The sequence below is a fragment of the Mya arenaria genome, chromosome 12 (genome assembly GCF_026914265.1).
Source record: "Mya arenaria isolate MELC-2E11 chromosome 12, ASM2691426v1".
Taxonomy (NCBI): domain Eukaryota; kingdom Metazoa; phylum Mollusca; class Bivalvia; order Myida; family Myidae; genus Mya; species Mya arenaria.
In genome coordinates this window covers 23,303,655-23,325,656 of record NC_069133.1, presented here as the reverse complement: position 1 = coordinate 23,325,656, position 22,002 = coordinate 23,303,655, and the positions used below count along the sequence as shown (strand labels likewise).

The 22,002-nt window shown below is 34.3% G+C and overlaps 1 protein-coding gene across 2 annotated transcripts; it reads right to left on the bottom strand.

Annotated features, from left to right (window-relative positions):
* Positions 1-56: 56 nt before the first annotated feature.
* Positions 57-20,941, bottom strand: LOC128211424 (transmembrane protein 180-like). 2 transcript variants are annotated; one of them, XM_052916196.1, is made up of 8 exons: positions 20,896-20,941; positions 13,738-14,690; positions 13,364-13,466; positions 9,120-9,216; positions 7,162-7,333; positions 5,775-5,968; positions 4,777-4,865; positions 57-4,364 (listed from the first exon to the last, which is right to left on the bottom strand). In XM_052916196.1, the coding sequence occupies exons 2-8, from the start codon at positions 14,439-14,441 to the stop codon at positions 4,224-4,226; spliced, it is 1,500 nt and encodes a 499-aa protein (XP_052772156.1). In that variant the 5' UTR covers positions 14,442-14,690; positions 20,896-20,941; the 3' UTR covers positions 57-4,223. The 2 variants fall into 2 exon arrangements, with proteins under 2 accessions (XP_052772156.1, XP_052772157.1); XM_052916197.1 differs by lacking the exon at positions 20,896-20,941 and adding an exon at positions 15,605-15,711.
* Positions 20,942-22,002: the final 1,061 nt, after the last annotated feature.

Below are 22,002 nucleotides of genomic sequence, written 5' to 3'. Positions count from 1 at the left end.
AGTAAGCATTTGGCCAAAATGAATTGCTTAAAATAAATAACAAAAATAACAGCAGCAACAACATCAACAACCTTTATTACAAAAAGGACTATGAATCGCAACAGCTAACATTGGCTTCAGTCAATAATAATCGAATGGGGGTATCATAAATCAAACAAAAACACATTGTAAATACAAATATAACACTGTCTTGTGGTTCTATAAGGCATAAACCATATTTCCTTTAAACCTGATCTCAGTATGTCGGCGGCTGGAATTGTCCCTGTCGACTCCATTGTATTATGGGTTCATAGCTTATCACCAGCACAGTTTTTGAAAAACAATATGCAGTATGTCGAATTTGATGTTATTTGGACGCTTTTTCGGACATAAGGCTTCCATGTTGTTATATTGTGTAATCAAAATAAATCTTAATTGTAGTTTGAATGGGCTATATTGATCGGAAGTTTTGTAAAATATGCGATATGTCTCTGTGTTCGGTAATTGACAGGTGTCATACTATTTTTAAACCTTTAAATATGTTTACGAAATCCGATGTGATATCGATTTGTATTTCTAAAATACGGAGTTAAATAGTATTGATTTGAAAATTGTCATTTATGGTTTAACTAGCCGTTTCAATAATTAATCAATATCACTGACATAACAGACGGAGATAACATATTTTTCATAAATTTGTCAACAATTTTACTAAATCGTTATCAAAATCAACAACCTTTGTGCGTTTATTATAATTTGTCCTTAAACTTGCACTCTCACAGATTGACCGTGACAACATCTTAATTCTTGTCTTAAAATGAGCGACACTGAGTAAATCTCTTGAAACCTGTGCCATTAGATAGCTGATTAAAGATTATTTCGCAGTTTTAATTTTATTGTCAAAATTTTATGTTTTATGGCCAAAAGAGTTACTAACGCTTTAAAAAATCAAAAAAGTTCGGCCGTTTTTTTAACAATATAGATGTGTTCAATTGTATGACTGAATTAATTAATGCATTGATGGCAAAAGTCTGAAACAAAAATAAATAAATAAGAAATGACACTAAAGTGTTTAATTGTTAATATATTTGTAAATCATGTAAATGTAACCCAAACAACTGTAAGGTTCACGTGCAATCATATGTTTTGTTCTGTTCTGTATATAAGTTTTATGTTAAGACCAGGACAACAACACTTCGAACTCAACTTAAGTTTGAACAATTTATTTATTTAAAGAAATAGAGCCACTGTCTTGTACAAACATCGATGACGGGTCATTTTAGTTAATATTTCTAAAAATTATATAATACGAAACATTTGATGTTCACTTGTTCACCTGAAAAAAACAACAACAGATTTCTGAAATGTTGATTGGCCACAATATTTCATGACACGTCTAAATCGTAAGGCCTGGGGAGGTTTCAGGACCAGCACAAGCTTGCCAGACTTGTTCAAGGATGATGCATTGAAAAAAATAATTGTAGCAACAACATTGATTACATTTCAAGTTCATATTTCAAACTGTAGTTCATGTTTATATTGTAAACTTATTGAATTTACGATGTTAAGTGTGACACACCCCGATGAACGTATGAATAATACCAATTTAAAAGTTACATATACAACGGCAATGATGTGTGGTAACAATATCTTTTGGGATGAAAACAATGATAAAAATAAAATTCTAATACAATAAATATTTGTAGCAACGAAATGGTTTTGAAATGTTTTAACATTTTTTTTGGTTTAAAAAATCAAAGATATCACCTTTGGTTTTCATTTTGTATGAATAGATTACGTCAGCGGTGGGCTATTGATATGAACATAACAATATACAAAAAATATTTGTAATTTCACATAATAACATATCACATATACCTATCAGAAAGAGTTGACAAATGTATTCACAATAAAAATAATATCAGTTTATTTATTCAAAGCATTCAACAATCGAGTTTAACGAGTGAAAACACTCCAAGCAGTTCAGACCAAAAATGCCTTTAAAAATTGCTGTCATGTCAATGGTATAAATGTCACAAAATATCAATAATCCCTATAACTATTTTTCAAGCGGTATGTCGCGAAATATCAGCTTTGCTCCGGAGCAATGAACGAACATTTCTAGACAAGACTGGTACGACTTTGACATATGACATTTAAAATGTCAAATAACGTAAATATTTAAAAAAATGTATTCAGACACGTGAATTTTAGAATTTACTTTTTTCAAACAACCCATAACATTCCCTTACGGTCATCCAGTCAGTTTTTACAAAATCTGACAGTAGATCTTCAGAGCATTTTGATTTTAATGAAAAGTAGGCATTTATTTTGGATACTGCAGGTCAGAATATACTTCGAAACAAAACCCCAACCAGAATTATAATTCATAATTTATTTATGTACACATGTGATCATTTCTTTATTTAAAGCTTTCACACATTATGAAAGACAAGCCCAACATGTCAGAGCAAGATAATGTCATTTTAAGTACAAAAGGCACTTAATTTGAAAGTTAAAAAAGATATACTGAAGAATCACAGAAAGCAATTCTGATGGTCTTGCTGTACTTGAGCAGAACATTACATGAGCATTCAAAGAGTATTCAGAGGGACAAGTATGTATGACACGGTGAACAACAACGGACATGAGGGCGGACCCAGAAATCCCGTTTTAATGGGGCGTTCAAAGCTTCGATCTGAATACAGTAGTGATTATATTTGGTTTTATGCACATATACTTGTGTCTATTTTACGTATTATTGCAACAGTAAATCATTTGGTTATGCTCGAACGTTTTATCTCTAGAAATTTAAAATGCTTAATGAAATAGATATTGTTTATACCAAGGGAGCATTACAGTCACATCATGATAGAAAATATTTTTTATGCTATTAATTAAGTTTATTTTTATTTTTCTAGTCCAAATTCAATTTGATTTTAACTCTTTTGAAATAATTTAAACATCATGAATTGAACTTGGACAATGGAAGAAGGGGAGCATGCAGGGTCCGCCCTTCTATATCCGCTATTGACTACTGGACGACAATACCCGACAATATGTTACTATATATGACAACCAAGCTAGTATTGACGATATAAACAGTGTTCAAATACCATTTACAAGCGTGTAATAAATGTCATATATATGATTATCATTATAACTTACAAATATTGAAACAAACTGGGGAAATGATTAAAAAATCACAATTTTATACACATATAAGTAAAACAACATTTTGAAGAGAAAAATTTAAACTGACCAATTCAATAGCAAATAATTGGCTCAAAAATAAATATTCTATATGTATCTATTCACTATAAAATTTAACTGCACCTTATTAAAATGAATAAAACAGAATTGGGTGATAAAAGCATTTCAGTTGTGATATATTCAAAATCAATAATATTTGCGATCACAGAGAAGTAACTCCTATATCTGATTTGACACATACATTATACATACAACTTTGATACAATTGTATAAAAATATTTGGTTGAATTTGTAAAATCAACTTTGGCAAATAAACAACTCATTACCTTACAAGATATACATTACTGATGACTTCATTCAGCTCTTGATAAATGCAGGAAAAATAGCACCAATCTTCCTGGCATATTTTAAAATAACAAAAAAATAACAAGAACACTTTGAAACAGCACTGTAGTTTCCAAGAAGAAACCAAATGAATAAAAAAAACATAAGCTTAAATGCAAACTTCCAAAAGTGCATTCAAGACGGCAAGTTTGCACATTTTACTGTACCCGTTGTGGTGAAAGGATCATCGAGTTACAATGTACTAAAAACGGGTTCTAACAGCTGATAATTGTCGAAAAATAGCTGGGGACGTGTTTGAGTATGAGGGTTTCATGTCCAAAGCAGGATTAATGGGCTTAGACCCCTTCAAGCTGAAGTTTCTCCGAAGTCATTTATATAAAAATTATAACTTTTAACGTTCATTTCTGAGAAAAAAAATCTTAACAGCTGTACAATAGTCTGAAGTGAAATATTGCAATTCTGATCTGAGGATTTTTCCTGAACTTAAAAACCCGTGCTTATCACATGCATAACTACGAAGTACATTGATGTGTAATGCAATGCTAAATTTGCTGAAAACTGGAACATTTTTAATAATTATTATAAACAAGATTAATGAAAATGCTTAATTTGCTGAAAACTTCTGACACCTGCATTCTAATATAATTTTAACCAAATCATTTTCATCTGATGACTATTTAAGTATATCACACATGGCTATACAGTGCCCCCTCCCTTGCAGCCTTCACTATACGGAGCCGTTTGCCACGTAGAGAGAACTGGGTCCACACGAGCAGCTGAGTAATTGCACAGACCACAGGTATATAGACTAGAAGATGAAAGCAGCCCTGAAACGATGTCATGTGATCGATTAATCATCATGTCTCCTTATGGTACCAGTATATATCATCAAATTATTCAGGTTTGCAATAGGGAAATAAAAATAAAAACAACAGACCTTTGAATGGAATTTTAAATTCATATGTTCAGATGGCCTTTCAATCAAAGACAACATAAAATAAAAAAAACTGGGGCCGTATTGAATACTGATCTTATCCTTGTTTTAAGACATGCCTCAGTGATTCCATTCTGCCTATTGGTCAGCTTAATATACAGGACAATCAAAAACGCTTATCATAATTTAAGTTCAATCTAACTTGCTTTTTAAATACGGTACAGATGCTCAGATTTCCTTTCAAACAAACACCACACCCAAGATGGCACTGAAGTCATGTCAATCAAATAAAAGTATGTCCATACCTGTTTATACTCTTCCTGCTGAGCAGAGTCGAGTCCACCTTGTATCTTGATGGACCCTGCCGCACGACCAGATTCAAATATATCATGCCCTGAAATGACATTGAAACATGTATTGACATATGTGATTTCAATTCATCATACAATGTAAAAAGTCTTTCAAAGGGAGAAAACTGTAAAACTTGATGAGCATTGACTGTATTGAGTAATGCTATAGTGAATAACCCACATAAATCTAACTAACGGTTTTCGATAGTCCTCAACATTACATTGAGTCACAATATACAACGTTGGGTTCTGGCTTATGAGTTATACGAGGGTGCTGCACCATGACCTTTTTTGGTAGCAACCCTGTGACCTCTTGGAGACCAGGAATTGCACTTTGCATTGAATGGAATGCCTTTGGTGATCAAATTACTTCCTTTGTTTTGTTTTCCAAAGCTTATTTTTATTATGATAAAAAATATATGATTAAAGATGCACTATTACTCCCAAATAAGATATACCACAATTAATAAACAATGGTTCTTATGAAGGATTACGAGTGTAATTTGAAAGAAATGTGCAGAAAACACAGTATTTCTTCTTATGAGACGATAGTAGATCACAGTAAATCTTTTGGCATTCACTAATCGTATAATAATTTTTGGGTTTTCTGCTATTAAATGCACAGTTACAATCTTGTTATCAGTAATAAGTATTTTCTAGAAATGCGTAATTAAGTAAGTCGTTGAATGTTTATCACTCAAAGTTTATGTTTGTTATACATGTGTATTCATTGATTTTGAATAAGAGTGTCACTTTAATATATATCTAGCAGTAGAAATCTAAAACTACTTAATTTAAATTATTTCTAATATTGTCTAATTTATAATATAAAGTTCTTCAATGCCAAATACAATGCTCACTTTTAATTCTTTTCACCTTGTCCCTTTTTGTAGCACTCTGTCAGTTTTTAAAACCTGACTTAACCGCATTTAAAATGCAAACTCTCAAACTACCTGTCTGTTTTGCCAGAAGCCATGTGCCGACCAGCGGCGCAAGGGTCTGGCCCGGCTTAGACAGCAGGGCAGCGGTGCCGAACATGAGGGCGGAGACGGGCTGGTGCCGGTGGTGAAGCACGAAATCTTCGTCCACAAGGTCGCTGATTACTAGGTTCAACAGCTTACAGGTACCTTCTGTGAACACTCGGTTACTGTAAGTTAAAACAGAGAAAACAAATACAATCTGATGTAACAGGAAAGGTGATAACAGTAGTCCTTAGACAATTATTTATGGGGGATAGTAAGTTTACATATAGTGTATTATATCATACCCATAACAATCCTTCAATCGTACATCAAATTAATACTTACCGTTTTAAGAACACTAAAACAGCAACACAAAGTTGAAGACATTGAAAGTTTACACACATTTGTATTTTGTTTCTATACACTTTTATTAAAACTGACAAAACATGGGACGCATGGCATATATTAAAGGAGGCACTACTTCAAGCATGATTCTGATAACTTTATCAAACTTTTTAAAAATATTTAAACATTGTTTAAGATCTTGTATATCGTGAAATTCAGTATTGGTCTTTATTGAATCTAATTAGAACGATAAAGCTAATCGAAGTACTTGATATTAATAACTGACCAATAGAGTGAATGAAGTAAATGATGTATGACCACAAAATAAACTTATGCTGTATAATGAACGCCAACCATGATTGCATTCTTGTTGGTGTCCAGTCAGGTTTTTTTTTTATCAAATACTCGCTTAATCTGACAAACTTAATATTTGATTCACTAGTAGGTATTAATAATATCTGTCATGTGTTCCCGTTCCGGATAGAAAAATCCGACCCGAGGGCACCTGCGTTGCCAGGTAACGAGGCTTGACGAGTGTCGGATAGATATTTTTTCTAGCATACCTTTAATTACATTTTTGGTGAAGAAAATACATAAGAAAGCGCGTTTTTTTGTACATTTCACCAAAAAGCGCGTGCGATGATGTTTACTGACGTCATGACGCACAGTAATTTGTATTCACCGCATACGTCAATAAGTTCCTTCGATATCACGTCTTTTAAGGGTTATTTTGTTTTGTTTTTAAGGAATATTTTTGTAATGTTAATGTTAATCGAACTCATCAATTGAAATCTCATAATAATGATTACATAAAGTGTATTATAAAAGAAATTGAAATTATTACGTCACAGCGCGTGACTCATCTGGCATGGGGGGATGCCAGATGGAGTTTTCCAGCACGGCTAAATTCACCGGAAATGCCTATCCGGTGTGCTAGAAAAAGTAATATTTCACCTGACATACAGTGTAGATTACTTACTCGCTTATTCTGAAAAACTCATTACTGACCAATAGGTATAAAAATCTTTCATACCTGGCAATGAACACACACAACAGCCATACATGATTGGGTCCAGCCAGGAACATGACAAGGGAGATAGCGAGCTTGACGACAAACAGCAGTCGTATGACGGAGTACACACCCCACCGCCGACATAGCGACAAGAAGTATAGATTGTTGATGTGTGGGGCAACAAAGGAGATACCTGCGAGCACAAAAAAACACACATTATGAAGAGATAGTTGCATCAACCTGAGGTTTAGACAATGATATACTGGGGCGAAATGAAAACAAGCGCGCCACGTAACTAAAGCCAATTAAGGTCCATATGTTCAATTTAGTTATTAAGGGGCATACTGCGATTCATGTTAATTTTTTTATTGGTATTGCCATGTGCGCATTCACACGTGTAATATGTAAACAGAGTTTCATGGGAATATGTTTAGACTTACATGTATGTATTTTAGAAGGAGTTATTGTATTAATAAGCTCAAACGAACGCTGTTACGCGAGAAATGTTTCGGGGGAGTGACCGGAGTAAAAATATTAGTACGGTTCATAATAATTCATCAAATAACATTTCATAAGCCATTGGCATCAATCTAAGAGAAATACAAACCCATTTATCAGTTTAAATAATGAAAGAAAAGATGTTATTGAATGTTACACAACACTGAAAAAACATGTGCTCTATATCTCATTTTATACCAGTATAAAATTTCTGATTCAGATAAGGTCATGATATTAAAGACAAGATATATTAACAAGAGCCGTCGTAAGACAGCGCGCTCGACTACGCCGCTTTGACTTAGAAGTGAATACAATAACGATGTAATATTACCAAGTTTAGTCTCTTTATGTCAAACCTAACTAAAATCATTCGATACATAAGGTGACTTTGATGCTGCCCTCCCACCAGTCCGCCCGAACAATGACGCAAATCATTCAAATTTCCCATTATGAAAATGTGGTTAAGAATATAAAAATATGCCTTTCAAAAGAAATCAAGGGCCATAATTTGTATTTAGGGTAAAATGGAGTTATGTTTCTTGTTGTAAGATGGTCGTAAATAATTTTGAATTTTATTACGTGCATTGAATGAACAGTATAGAAGTTTTTTTTATTAAAATCCCAACTAGCCCTTAACTTTTACTTGCCTAAAACTTTAACCTAATTCAATCAGGGGCCATAACTTGTATTAAGGATATGGAGTTATGTAACCTCATTGGGTAACAGTCCTGAACGAATGAAGGGTATAGAAGTAATTAATAAATATCCCAACCTGCCCTTAAACTTTAACCTAAGTTCCATAGTCAATCAGGGGCCATAATTTGCATAAAAAATAATATGGAGTTATCTCACCTCATTATGTGATGGCTCTGAACAACTGTGTGTTGTTAATTAAGTATTAAGTCAATTGAATGAATGGTATTGGAGTTTTAAGTGACAATCCCAACTTGCCCTAAAACTTTAACCTGCCCTAAAACTTTAACCTAAGTCAATCAGGGGCCATAACTTGTATTAAGGATAATATGGGGTTATGTAACCTAATTGTGTGATGGTCCTGAACAACTGTGTGAAGTATTAAGTCAATTGAACAAAGGGTATAGAAGTTATTAATAAATATCCCAACCTGCCCTAAAAGTTTAACCTAATTTCCATAGTCAATCATGAGCCATAATATGTGTAAAGAATAATATGGAGTTATCTAACCTCATCATGTGATGGCCCTGAACAACTGTGTGAAGTATTAAGTCAATTGAATGAAGGGTATTGGACTTATAAGTGAAAATCCCAACTTGCCCTAAAACTTTAAGCGGACGCCGACGCCGACGAAAAGTCGAGCTAAAAACATTAAACCAAAAGTGGATTCTATACTGGTCATAGGAACGAAAACAGTTGTCTTTTTCAAATCGAATGACCATACATTCTAATATCATTTTCAAAGGTCTCATGTAAACAACTTGGTGTTCAACAATTTTTTAACAAACCTATAAGAACAGATCCGAGTCCGGGGCTTATTGCATCTCCGAGTAAATTCTCCAGGAACAAAGGGAAAAAGTTGCTGTTGAAATGGCAGTGGAACACCTGAAACAAATAAGCCAATCCCGTTAATGGGTAGGAAGATGAAAATAATTCTTAATTACCAGCATTAAGATCTGACGCCAATAAATAAATTTTCCTATGTATTCTATAGTCAGTTGACCAATATGCATGCAAAATAGCACTTGTTGTTGAACGTAACCACTGTGTATTCGGTAAAAAATGACAATATCCGGTGTACGAGGACAAACAATGTGGTAAAAATGTAAACAATAAAAAGAAGATCAAGGACATCCAGCATGTTTGACCTGTTTTGGAAATCACAAACCATTCTGCTTTAAAGCCTATAAATATGGAGGTAGAGAATGGTCTCAGATGGAAGAGATGATACAACCATGCTTTTATACAGTGTCATGTGTGTAATGTTAATTAAACACAAAAAGGCATGTACATGTAACAATGAGTAGGCACTTCCGAATTGGTGAAATTTGCCCTCAACCGTAATACACGAAAAATCGTTCAGGAAAATCTCATCAACGGAATTATTGTACGATCGCTTTTTCGATTAGTATATCCGAGTAAATATACAGGGATGATAACAGAGCCAAGTTGCCAATCCTGAAAATGTCTGCGTGGGGTTCAGGGGGCCGCTTAAGGCCCCCGATGGGTTCAGGGCAAAGCCCTGGTGGGGGGACAAGGGGGGGCGAAGCCCCCCGAAGCTTCCCATATTTCAGGGATTCTAATACCCTTTTTTGCCTTAGAATAGTGTTCAAGGAGTACACCTTTCGGTTTGGTAGATATAATTATGTTCAACACGAGACATCCACAATCAGAACAATTATCAGGAATCTTAGCAGTGAAGTTTAACACCTTTGTCTTTAAACAAAGTTAAATTTACTTTTTTCTACCTGAAGTCACAGGCATTAGATATGTACCTGACATTTTGGTTCAGTTGTCCACTTCCCATAAAACTCAACTGGCTATGATCAAATGGCTGTGTATGAACAGTCTACACTTTGGGATGTTTGATTTATAATAATGAACAACATATCGATTATCATGCTTGCAAATGTTTATTGTAAGTGTTAATTATTCAATTTTTATGTATCATATAAAGAGTATTTATTCCATTTTCTGCACATTTGATGAGAATATAATGTTATTAATTATTATATATATTATTCCAAGTAATATCCAAACGGGACTTAAATGCTTTGACAGCGTAGCTGTTGTGGACATGGTGGACTTTGACATATTCTGGTCCCTAAGCCAGATTCTTTCCCCTCATGGTGTTAAACGTGTCCAGTAGCACACAAACTAGATTGTCCCACGGCAGTTCAAGTCTCTCAAACTGGCTTTCAATTTCAATGAAAATTGATTCAGAATCAGCCCTTGTCATTTTTAAGGAGGCCAAATGTCTCAACACTATTTCTTTCTCTATAGCAGAAAAATAGCTGAAACAGTTTTCTCATTGTGTTTGTTGACTTGTCTTAGTTGAAACAAAACCGAGATCCATTAACTCCTCCACATGTTCATCATTGAAATGGCTAGCCAAGTCATCTTGTATGATGCTGTACACCTTTGAAGTTTTAATTCGCTGAGAGCTTTTGTATCGTTGGCAAGTGTCTTAAGTAAGACACACTACTGTGGTGCCAGGGAGCATGTTCAGTCATAAATCCAAGTATCATGGCCTCTGGATTGAAGTGTCAGTCATTGACAGGAACAACTGGATGCACTGGCTGAGGTATCTGTTCATCCCTGACTTTTGTAACCATCAACATACATGGAAATACAAATTACAACTATATAATTTAAATCTCACTCAAACTGGGTCCTCAAGAAGTTTTGTTGAACTGTCTCAAATAGAAAATAAAATGACTGCCTCTACGTAATATGTATTACTACTACAAAATATATATATATATATATTTTTTTTAATTTGAACCAAACCAATTTTCATTTGAACCTCCCATTGTGGTCAACAGCCACTTCTTATTGAGAACAATGCTTCAAACATTATGAGAATAATAAAGAAACGGTTTACAGCGTAAACTTCAATCAGCCAAATAAAATTTGTAAAATAAAAATCGATTATTATGACACAATCCGAATCGGGATGTCCGAAATAATGCTACATGCGCAAAATTCATTATTAGTTTGATCACTTTCTATAAACTTAAAAAGAAACGTTTCGGGAATTTCTCTTAAAAATAAATGGCAAATATACCCTTTAAATCGACGAATCTATGTTTCGAAGTTGGTGGTGGTCGTTTTTTTTCCAATTTTCCAATACCCGTTTATTCGTCGTCTGTCATATCCGGATACGACCATCCGGATACTGTCTTCTAGTCCCATCGGTAATTTCCGTAATCACCGGATGCTATCTTAACCAATCATATAGCTCGATTGCCAAGACGTAAATAGGTTCGTTAATTTCCGGCTTTACACTTCCGGAAAACTCACCTTTCGTACCCATATTGTTCGAACTGAGCTCGATTCGCTCCCTGTACCCCTCCCCCCTAGAAAAAAACTCAACGGATTTACATTAATCTCAAAATCGATCCGTGAGGCCTTAAATCCGGAATTCCGGATTAATCCGGAATTTTATCATCCCTGAAATATACTATCTACATGTATTTCGAAACTAATAGCTCCATTGGTCAGTTTTTGCCACGTTTATTTTATTTTGAAATAACAAAGGGTTCACCTAATTTGTAACCCAGAAGTAATATTTAACAGAAAATCGTGTTTCCTTAAACATTTTCTGATTTATGTAATGCAATAAATTAAGGTTTAGTTGGACAAGTATAATAATAGTTTTTAAATATTGTTTTCTCAAATCTTCATAAAATTGACATTTTTAAACCAGATGAAATTAATCTTCAAATTCATAACATGCAAGACATTTTCTATACCAATAACTTTTTATTTGAAGTCGTATGTCAGAGCAAATTATACTGTTTAAAAGTGGAATACTAGAAACAAATTTTGTTATGGAAAGGTGGGTGGAAATATTTTTGGATAGAATGTGCGTCACATGTATTTTGACATTTAATTGAAATTGTGCAAGTTATATATTTTAAAAGTGGAACATTTGAACAAATAAATCGATCTCGCTATGGTTTTTTAGGAGGATAGAAGAAATTCTGAACTCGAAAGTGCATTCTATGTATTTTGATATTATATCTGAATTGAGTTTACTTTTCTCTATATTTAGAGGTACTAATACTTTTATCAAGTTGTCCAGAATATCAGAACAAATTATATATTTTAGAAATTATTTCCGCCTTGATTCTCTTGTTTAAGTCATTTAAATATATGCACATTACATTTCTATTCATCTACTAAATGATATAGTAGATGAATAGAAATGTAATGTGCATATATTTAAATGATTTAAACAAGAGAATCAAGGCGGAAATAATTTCTAAAATATATAATTTGTTCTGATATTCTGGACAACTTAATAAAAGTATATCCATCGTATTTTCCTACATTTATAAATGTGCTTGGTGTTTTAGCCAGATTTAATAGAGGGCGGGGTGCTAGAATGAAAACGGCACACTGTATTGAGTTTTGAAGAACTTAAATATTATATATTTGACAAACAATGTTATGGTGATAATTAAAGAAGTCCAACTTCAACACAAATTATTTATTTATGAAACAACGTTTCGGCCATTCGGCCTTCATCAGGTTGTATGTATATAATAAACAGGAAATGACGTCAACATCAAATGACGTCAACGTTGATAACGTCAAAATATAGCATACATTTTTGCGCAAAATAATGTCTTATAGGATCTAAAGAGATACAATTATACTGGTAAAATGCAATATAAATGCATAAACAAACAATGTTAGAAATATGTTTTATAATGGAAGTTGTTTGGTGTTTCAACTGTCATATATACATACAATTTGTATGTTTTTAGTATCATATAATAAGCTTTTCATAATTCCATAGGAGATCGTTTAAAGCATTCAACTATCAATTTCATTATCAGACATCTGATAATGATAAATCTAACGCACATAACCATGGCTCCACTGTACGAGAATGCCAATAATCAGAAGGCAGGAAGCATGTTTTGGCGTATGTTGGTCTCCATGAGGGCAGAGAAATGCTTAAGTGCAGCATACCCTCCAATATCTCTTAAGCTAAACCCCTTTCTAGGACAACTACACCTACCTGTATAATATTCATTGCAGCAAACCATAAAAAATTGGACTGCGATGAAATTTCCCGTACAAATGAAGCCAGCTTGCGACCCTCGCTCTTGACTGGTTCAAACCTAAAACAAGAAAGTTGAAAAGCGTTTCGTTTAAACAACTGCATTAACATAAAAAAACCCGGATTAAACACGAAAAAGTTACACTCTCTGATCAGATTTTTTTAAGTTGAGCAATTAAAGAATACAACCGCTGTCCTTTTTACATAGATCTTTGAACTGAAGAATATTCACTCTATTTAAAATGGATAAACCTTTTAAATGGATGACATGTAGATTATATACTCGTTTGACTGAAGCATTTAAACATAATACATGCCATAAAATGGCTTACCTTTCATGTGATGATTCTTTAAGCACCATCTTATCAGAGTTCTGTATAAATATATTTTTGAGCACTTTTGTCATCAACCCAAATCCAACAAGACAAATAAGCGACAAGACTAGACAAAAAATCCTGAACGTCCGCAAGTTATCCTTATTCCAAACCGCATATGAAAGGAAAACAGATCCTGACCCTAAAATACTAAAGAACGATGATCTTGAGTTCAACTTTGTCCGAGCTTTAGCTGATATTGCAAGGTCCGCCAGTAAGGCAGAATGGTGGAGATCAATCATCGTCAAAAAGCCATCGTACAGGCATAAACATATTACAAATTGCAGACCTGGGGCCGCCCACTGCACCCAGAAGGCTAAAAATGAGACAGCAAACATTGGTCCAGTCCAAAGCAAGGCATCAAGCCTTCTTAAGACTATACTCTGAACACTTTGGTGATTGTTTCCTGCGGATGAAAGGTAGCGCTTATCACTTATCCAGCCAAACACTGGATCATTGAGCGAGTTCCAGATAAGGAAGATCATTTCCCCGAGCCAGAACGAGGCTTTGTCGATCTTGTACACGGAGACAAACATGTCAACGTGGTAGAGCAGGAAGATGTTGTGTACAACAGTGGTGAAGAAAGATAGTGAGCCATATGCAACATCAATCGGGATGCCAACAACTGGCCCACCATTTTGCATCCTAGACTTTTCCTTCATCTTTCAGTTGATATGCTGTCAACTTTTGAAATGATGTTTAAGTTTAAAGACTCCCGATAAGTGTTCTTCACAGTGAGTTCAAACCAAGCTTGTATATGTTTGAGCTTCTTTTATAGTCCATGTCAAACTTTGTTTCATAATGGCGAGGCTTCCGAATTCAGTGCAAGTTGCTTAGTGTCCGAATGGAGATGGCGCTGTGTCTTGTATTGACTGCTGAAGTGTTACATTTTAACGGCAGCCATGCACCGCCTGAAAACATAAAATTATTTCATTCATGTCCATAATTTTTATACTAAAATTTGAATGGTTTAATGTACCTCGTACATGTACATGCAACTCACTGTGGAATAACATGACTAAAAAACATTCAATGTTTAAATCATAGAGGGAATACATTGCGGTGTCGATACACCTGAATGAGTCCTGCATTCTTATATATGATTTCAACAACAGAAACCGTGGTTGTTTTTTCCTTCATCCCCTGAAATATAACAAACAATCTATTATATTCTACAATGATTGTTATATAGCTAACTATACAATATTGACGAGTCAAATAAAATAGCAATTCTAAAAGATTACACAATATTACTAAGAAAACTTCCAAACGTAATACACATGTATTTTTTTTTAAATCCTTGACACCATATTGCTTCAAATTTATTGAAGCATTTAAAATATAATTCTACAAGAAAGTGCGATTAAGACCACAGACACAGATTGCAGATGCATGTGGATTCACTTGGGAACAACATCTATGAAACAATCGCAATCAAATGTAGATAAATCGTTAGAGGAATGCATGTACATACAAAAACAAATGCAATCAAACAAGAACGTGTGCTCTCGTGACCTTAGGCCAAATATCAGTAGTATACCAGCGGAATAAAAAAAACATTGCATGTTAAAATATGCCGGGTCTTAAATAACCCCAGCACATATTAATTTTATATTGTTTTTTTAAATGAAAATGAATTACTTCTGAAAATGGATACATGCTCTCAGAAAGTACCACTCCGTATCAAAACAACCGAGTTAAAGAAACCACTTGATATTATTTACGACAAATTTAGTATTATGCTCAGTTTCTTTTCCCGGTAGTATAGCATACATCTAGTATGACATAAAACATTCAGTGCAATGGTTAAGAACAATACGTGTACCTTTTACACTATTAAATCCAAAACAAAAATAGAATTAAGTCATATAATATTTCGATAACACTATCAGTATGGTTCAAACAGCCTTGCTGATGTGTCCAACTGAAAACAAAAGCGTATATAGATCTATCATTTACAGTCTACTACACACTTATTTAAAGCATCCTTCAAACAATACAATTTGCATACATGATCATAATGTGAATAGTTTAGTTTCAGGATAGACACAGTGAGCTTATCTCTGATCAAGTGTGTGTGAATGATGTATTAAAATGTTAGTAGAATTATAAGTATAATACTATTGATTGGCTTTTATTGTGTTTTGTACTCAAAAAAGTCATGCCAATATCATATATATCTATACAATTTCAGGTAAATAATACTTTGAGCAAATATTATTAAAGTTAGAAAACAAAACTCTGACCTTTATACATTCACAAATGTACTGATATGCTATCTGTAAGATTTCATTTACAAGTTCACATACTTATCATTGTGAGTCTTTTTTCTACAGGTCAAAATAGAAATAGGATAATATAATATTGTTTACACATTAAATAAAGTTAAATTGAATGCTTATTGTTTTGGTCTTTAATGAACTAATGAACTTCCAAAATGTGACTCAATTCTCTAACTATTACAGTTCCTAATGCACTAGTCGATTGTAACAATGCCCCCCCCCCCCTCTCCCAAGGCCCGGGGGTATACCGGGGATAGCGGGGGGAATGGGTCGTTCTTTACCTTCCAGGTGTATCGAAGTGTCGAAAATAGCAGGGAATGGGCCTTATCTAGGATGTCCCCAGGGTGTGGGGTCATTTGGTGGGGATTTTACCAGCAGTTTGTGCCCGCAGGGCAGGGATTTTACCTGGGATTGGCTGGACCGAAAGTCAATGTCCCCGCTATTCTCTGGACCTGGGGGGGGGGGGGGGGAGTGGTACAATTGACTGGTGCATAAGCAACACATTAATTAAAAGATGTCATGTTTGTAAAATAGCAACAAGAGCTTACATGAACATCATAAAGATAGGAAAACAGTCCAATAAGTTGCATTTACTATTGATATTGTATGCATCTTCAATGTTGTGGATATCACAAAAATCAAGGGGTTTTTAAAATTTCCATCCATTATTTTTCCATAGATAGATTCTGATAAAGTGTCAACAAACACCAACTTTGGCAATCTACAGAAAAAGGTTATAGAAAGGGCTACCTCGGAAAGTGACCTTGAAGGTTTAATTTGACCCATGATTTCGTGTGTAAATTTTTTTATATTCTTCAAGGATTCCTTGGGATATTTTGGGGGCTCAAATTATCAACTACAAGCAGCGAACATTTCATGTTTATATGTTAGAGAAATTATACATAAAGTACACCAAAATGCACCATTTAAGACAGTCTATTCTGGAGAATCCAGGGAAATTGGGCGCTTGAGCCCACAGTGGGCCCATTAAGTGTACGCCCTCTATTGTGAAATCCTCGAGCCGCCCCTGGCATGTTTATATAGTGACAGCATTTTAGAATACCATGAAATTTATGGGGTTTCTTCTTTTATCAAGTGCCGAGTGGTGTATATTTCAATATTGTAAATGTAATTGAGCTTATAAAATTGTGAAGTATGTTCAGATTGCAATGGTGGTGTAAAAGAAAAAAAAAAGAGATCAAAGCAGCCTTGCCAGATTTAGGGCTATACTTTAGTGTTGCCTTTTGGCTCTAGTTGAATGATGCCTTTCAAAAGAGAAATTTTGCTAAAAAAAATGTTTATTACAAGATGTTGTTCATGACTAATTGTAGAATTCAGAGTTATGTCACAAAAAATATAATCCCATTCAATATGCCTGTATTATCATGAAAGCATACTACAGTAGAAAGAAAATGCCTCTGTTCTGGCCATTTAATGTTCCATTTTGGTGATTATTTTCTTCATTTACAACAATCCTGAAAAAATATACTGTTAAGGGTAGAGAATTGACACGACGTAGATAGCAATTAGTCGATGTATATATATATATATATGTTTTATAATTTGATTTGCATCATTCAAGTAGATGAAAATTCTGTATTATCTTTAATCTAAATTTCAAATATGTGATTATTTTTATTGTTAAGCCAGTTGTCTTTTTCCCTATAAGTATTAGGAAACTAAATTAAAAGCATTTACATTTTATGCACATGAGCGAGGCAAATTTCGAAAAATCGTATATTATGCACTCAAATTGATTTCAAGTACTTGATATTTTTATGATATACATGTATTTCCAATTATTAGACTAACTATATATATACTATATACTATGTATGCTTACATTAAATTATTAGTACATTAAGAGCATGAAATTATTCTACTAAAGTCAATTTTGTTTCAAACAAATACTAAAAATTGCATTAAAAGAGCAACATTAAGTGTAAACATGAATATTTCTGTATTTCCTTCATGGTCTTAACTTTCTCTCAGTAATGAGAAACAAACATTTTTAAGAAAATATTCTGAAAACTTTTGTTGCCATAAAATCACTTAATTTGAAAAATTGTCGCCACTTTCACAATTTGGTCGCAAATGAAATGATGACAATGGTGAGTGTTATCAGGAACCCTGACATTTTGTCATTTTAAGCGTTTGTTTTTCTTAGTTTATCATAATAAATTAATGACAAACAGTGCATCACACTGCTGGTGAAATGTGCAGATTGTCAGAGTTCATGGCGGATAGCAAAATATCTGCTTGTATGACTCAGGCAGGCCGCATCATACAAGGGCCATGACTAGAAAGTCACCATTTGTAAATCAATTTTAGTTGATCATTGTCAATTTTTGTCAGATATTGATTGATTAATATCATATCAGGGTAAGCAATAAGTCAATTTCCTGTGAAATGAATACATGAAATTTATTAAATTTTGAGTAACCTGGTATTTTCTTTTTCAGGGTTCTTCCCTAATGCACCAGTCAATTGTAACCACGGCCCTCAGGTCCAGGAAAAGTGTGGACTTTCAAATCAAATCATTAATCAAATCAAATTTTATTTTCAGTCGGTATGATATTTATAACAGACAAGAGCTGTCACAGTATGTGACGAATGCCCCCGATTATGACATTGACCTACGAACAAGGTCAGTACATGAAAAGTTGATCATGCCTTTACGTGTCAAATACATATGGCAAGTTATTTTAAATTGCCTCTGAACATAAAAAAATACCACCCATACTTGACAACCTACACTGTTATGTCCTTGTATTCAGAATTCCCTTGTGAATAAACACTTAGTGTATCTTTCACCTTAGAGGTAGGGACATGGGTCTTGCACACGACACGTCGTCTTCGTATGCTACATGTAGCAAGTGATTTTAAAATCTGTCCATACAAGAGAAAGTTACAGCCCGGACACGACAACCTATACTCTATGTTCTTATATGCAGCACTCCATTGTGAATAAACACTAAGTGTGACCTTGACCTTTGAGGTAGGGACACGGGTCTTGCACGCGACACGTCGTCTTGGTATGTGGAACACATGTGGCAAGTTATTTTAAAATCTGTCCATACAAGGGAAAGTTACAGCCCGGACACGACAACCTATACTCTATGTCCTTATATGCAGCACTCCATTGTAAATAAACACTAAGTGTGACCTTGACCTTTGAGGTAGGGACACGGGTCTTGCACGCGACACGTCGTCTTGGTATGTGGAACACATGTGGCAAGTTATTTTAAAATCTGTCCATACAAGAGAAAGTTACAGCCCGGACACGACAACCTATACTCTATGTCCTTATATGCAGCACTCCATTGTGAATAAACACTAAGTGTGACCTTGACCTTTGAGGTAGGGACACGGGTCTTGCACGCGACACGTCGTCTTGGTATGTGGAACACATGTGGCAAGTTATTTTAAAATCTGTCCATACAAGAGAAAGTTACAGCCCGGACACGACAACCTATACTCTATGTCCTTATATGCAGCACTCCATTGTGAATAAACACTAAATGTGACCTTGACCTTTGAGGTAGGGACATGAGTCTTGCACGCCACACGTCGTCTTGGTATGTGGAACACATGTGGCAAGTTATTTTAAAATCTGTCCATACAAGAGAAAGTTACAGAGCCGGACGGACGGACGGTGCGATTTTAATATGCCCACCTTCGGGGGCATAAAAAAACATTAGCAATGAATAGCTATTGACCGACTACATATATATTATAACAAGCATATATCTATATAACATATTTTAAGTATTAAAGAAATTGTACTTTACAAAAATAGTGAATTAGCACATGATTAAGACATAAATACAGATGTCATATATACAGTATACACATTTAAAAAATGGGATGTCGGCACTAATCTTGATCGAAATCTAAAAGGATCTTAAGATGAACTTATTAAAAAACTGAAAAAACTTTCAGTCCAGCCAAGCCAGGGCAAAATCTCCGCCCTGTGGGGACAAACAGCTGGTAAAACCCCCGCCAAATGCCCCAGCACCCCAGGGACCCTAGATAAGGCCAATTTCCCGCTATATCTGGCGTGAACACAAAACCACCGCATTCACCCGGCATTGCGGGGTCACCTGGAAGGTAAAACATGGCCCATTTCCCCAGCTATCCCCAGTATACTCCTGGACCTTGGGAAGCCCTGGTTACAATTGACTGGTGCATAAGAAGTATAAGCTTGGACTCTTGTCCCTCAAGGTTCACAAATTGGTTATTTTAGGGTATTAGATATTGAAGATTTTACTTAATAATTGTTATTTCTCAAAAAAAGTTGAAGATTGGGGTCTTTCTCGAAAAAATATGGGCCTAATTAATTTCTTGAGATTGAGTTTCTAATTTGTGCAAATTTTAAGAGTACTGTATAATTAAATTGCCAAAAAAAGCAATAATGCTCAGCAAATAACTGGTTCATCAATCATTTACAAATCTTGTGTTAAAGCCTGTTATATCAAAGACATTTTGTAAAATTTAAGTATTACCATGTTTTCGAATGAATGTTAAGAGTAAGTTTTCCTGCAGGGATATTGTTTAGTTTAAATTAACCATGTTTTAATTGAATCAAACAATGAACAATAAATCGTACGTGAATGGAAATATTAAAATAACATAAAACTTACAATATCCGAACAAAAATGTCCGAAATTATATGAAGAATAAAGATAACGAAATAAACACATAAATAAACTCAGGATCCCATTTACATTTAAACCACCACATATCATGTTGTCGTTTACAAGTTGTTTCATTGATCATAAATATCATGAAGAAAAATAAATGGCAAAAAGAAGAAAAATATTTAACAGAATACCTGTTTCTTGTCGCTATTTACTTCGGTGGTTTACTTCCGTGTTTTTGTGGCAGCACACAACAACTTAAGCGAAAAAACGTAGCAGACAACACTTTATAGCAATGTGTCAGAGCGAAAAATCCGGTGTGGGAATTCAGAACTTGAATTCAAAATATGAATAATTAAGAAGAACACACCACAAAAAAGGTTATAAGAACCGTCTGTTTTCTGACATAGAAAGATAAATGTTCAAAATACAAATTAATTCAAATGAAGAGGAAAAGAATAGTGTGTCGGAGCCGTACCTTTGACTTAAATCTAACAAAGACATTTTTAATTACTTTAATGCTGCTACCATCTAAATAGGATTTAAATGTAGAAAACAAAAAACTTTGTTTTTTTACGTGAAAGCTTTTAAATCTTTCTTATCCGGTATTTGTTAATGACATCCAACATGTATTTAATCACAGTTGGATAGGACTGACTGAAATTGTTTCGAGTCGCTTTGTGCATAAGATATGTCAAATCACGACCACAATGCTGATGCTGATGCTGATGATGCTGTTGATGGTGATGCTACTGCTGCTGCTGCTGCTGCTGCTGCTGATGATGATGATGCTGATGATGATGATTCAGCAGCATTGATGATGATGATGATGATGATGATGATGATGATGATGATGATGATGATGATGATGATGATGATGATGATGACGACGAAGACGACGACGACGATGATGATGATGATGATGATGATGATGATGATGATGATGATGTAAAGTATCTCATTTCTTATATGATATAATAACTTCATAATATCTGGAAAACTTTATTTTCATTGATTTGATTCAAAAACAATAACTTTCATGTTAAAAACATTAATACTTTTCTTTTAATTTGACTTTGAAACAAATAGGATATTGACATGCTGAACTATAAAGGCATTTTGCTAGTTTTTTTGTCGCTGATACCTTTTGCCATAGAGGGAGATGACTTATATAACAGCTAAAGGTAATACTGTCGTGTCTTTCCATTTTAACCGAACTGTTATAATGTAATATTGGACGCAGGTTGAGACCTCAAAGTTTAAGGGCACAATTAAAACATATGGTTCTTCTACACGGGACG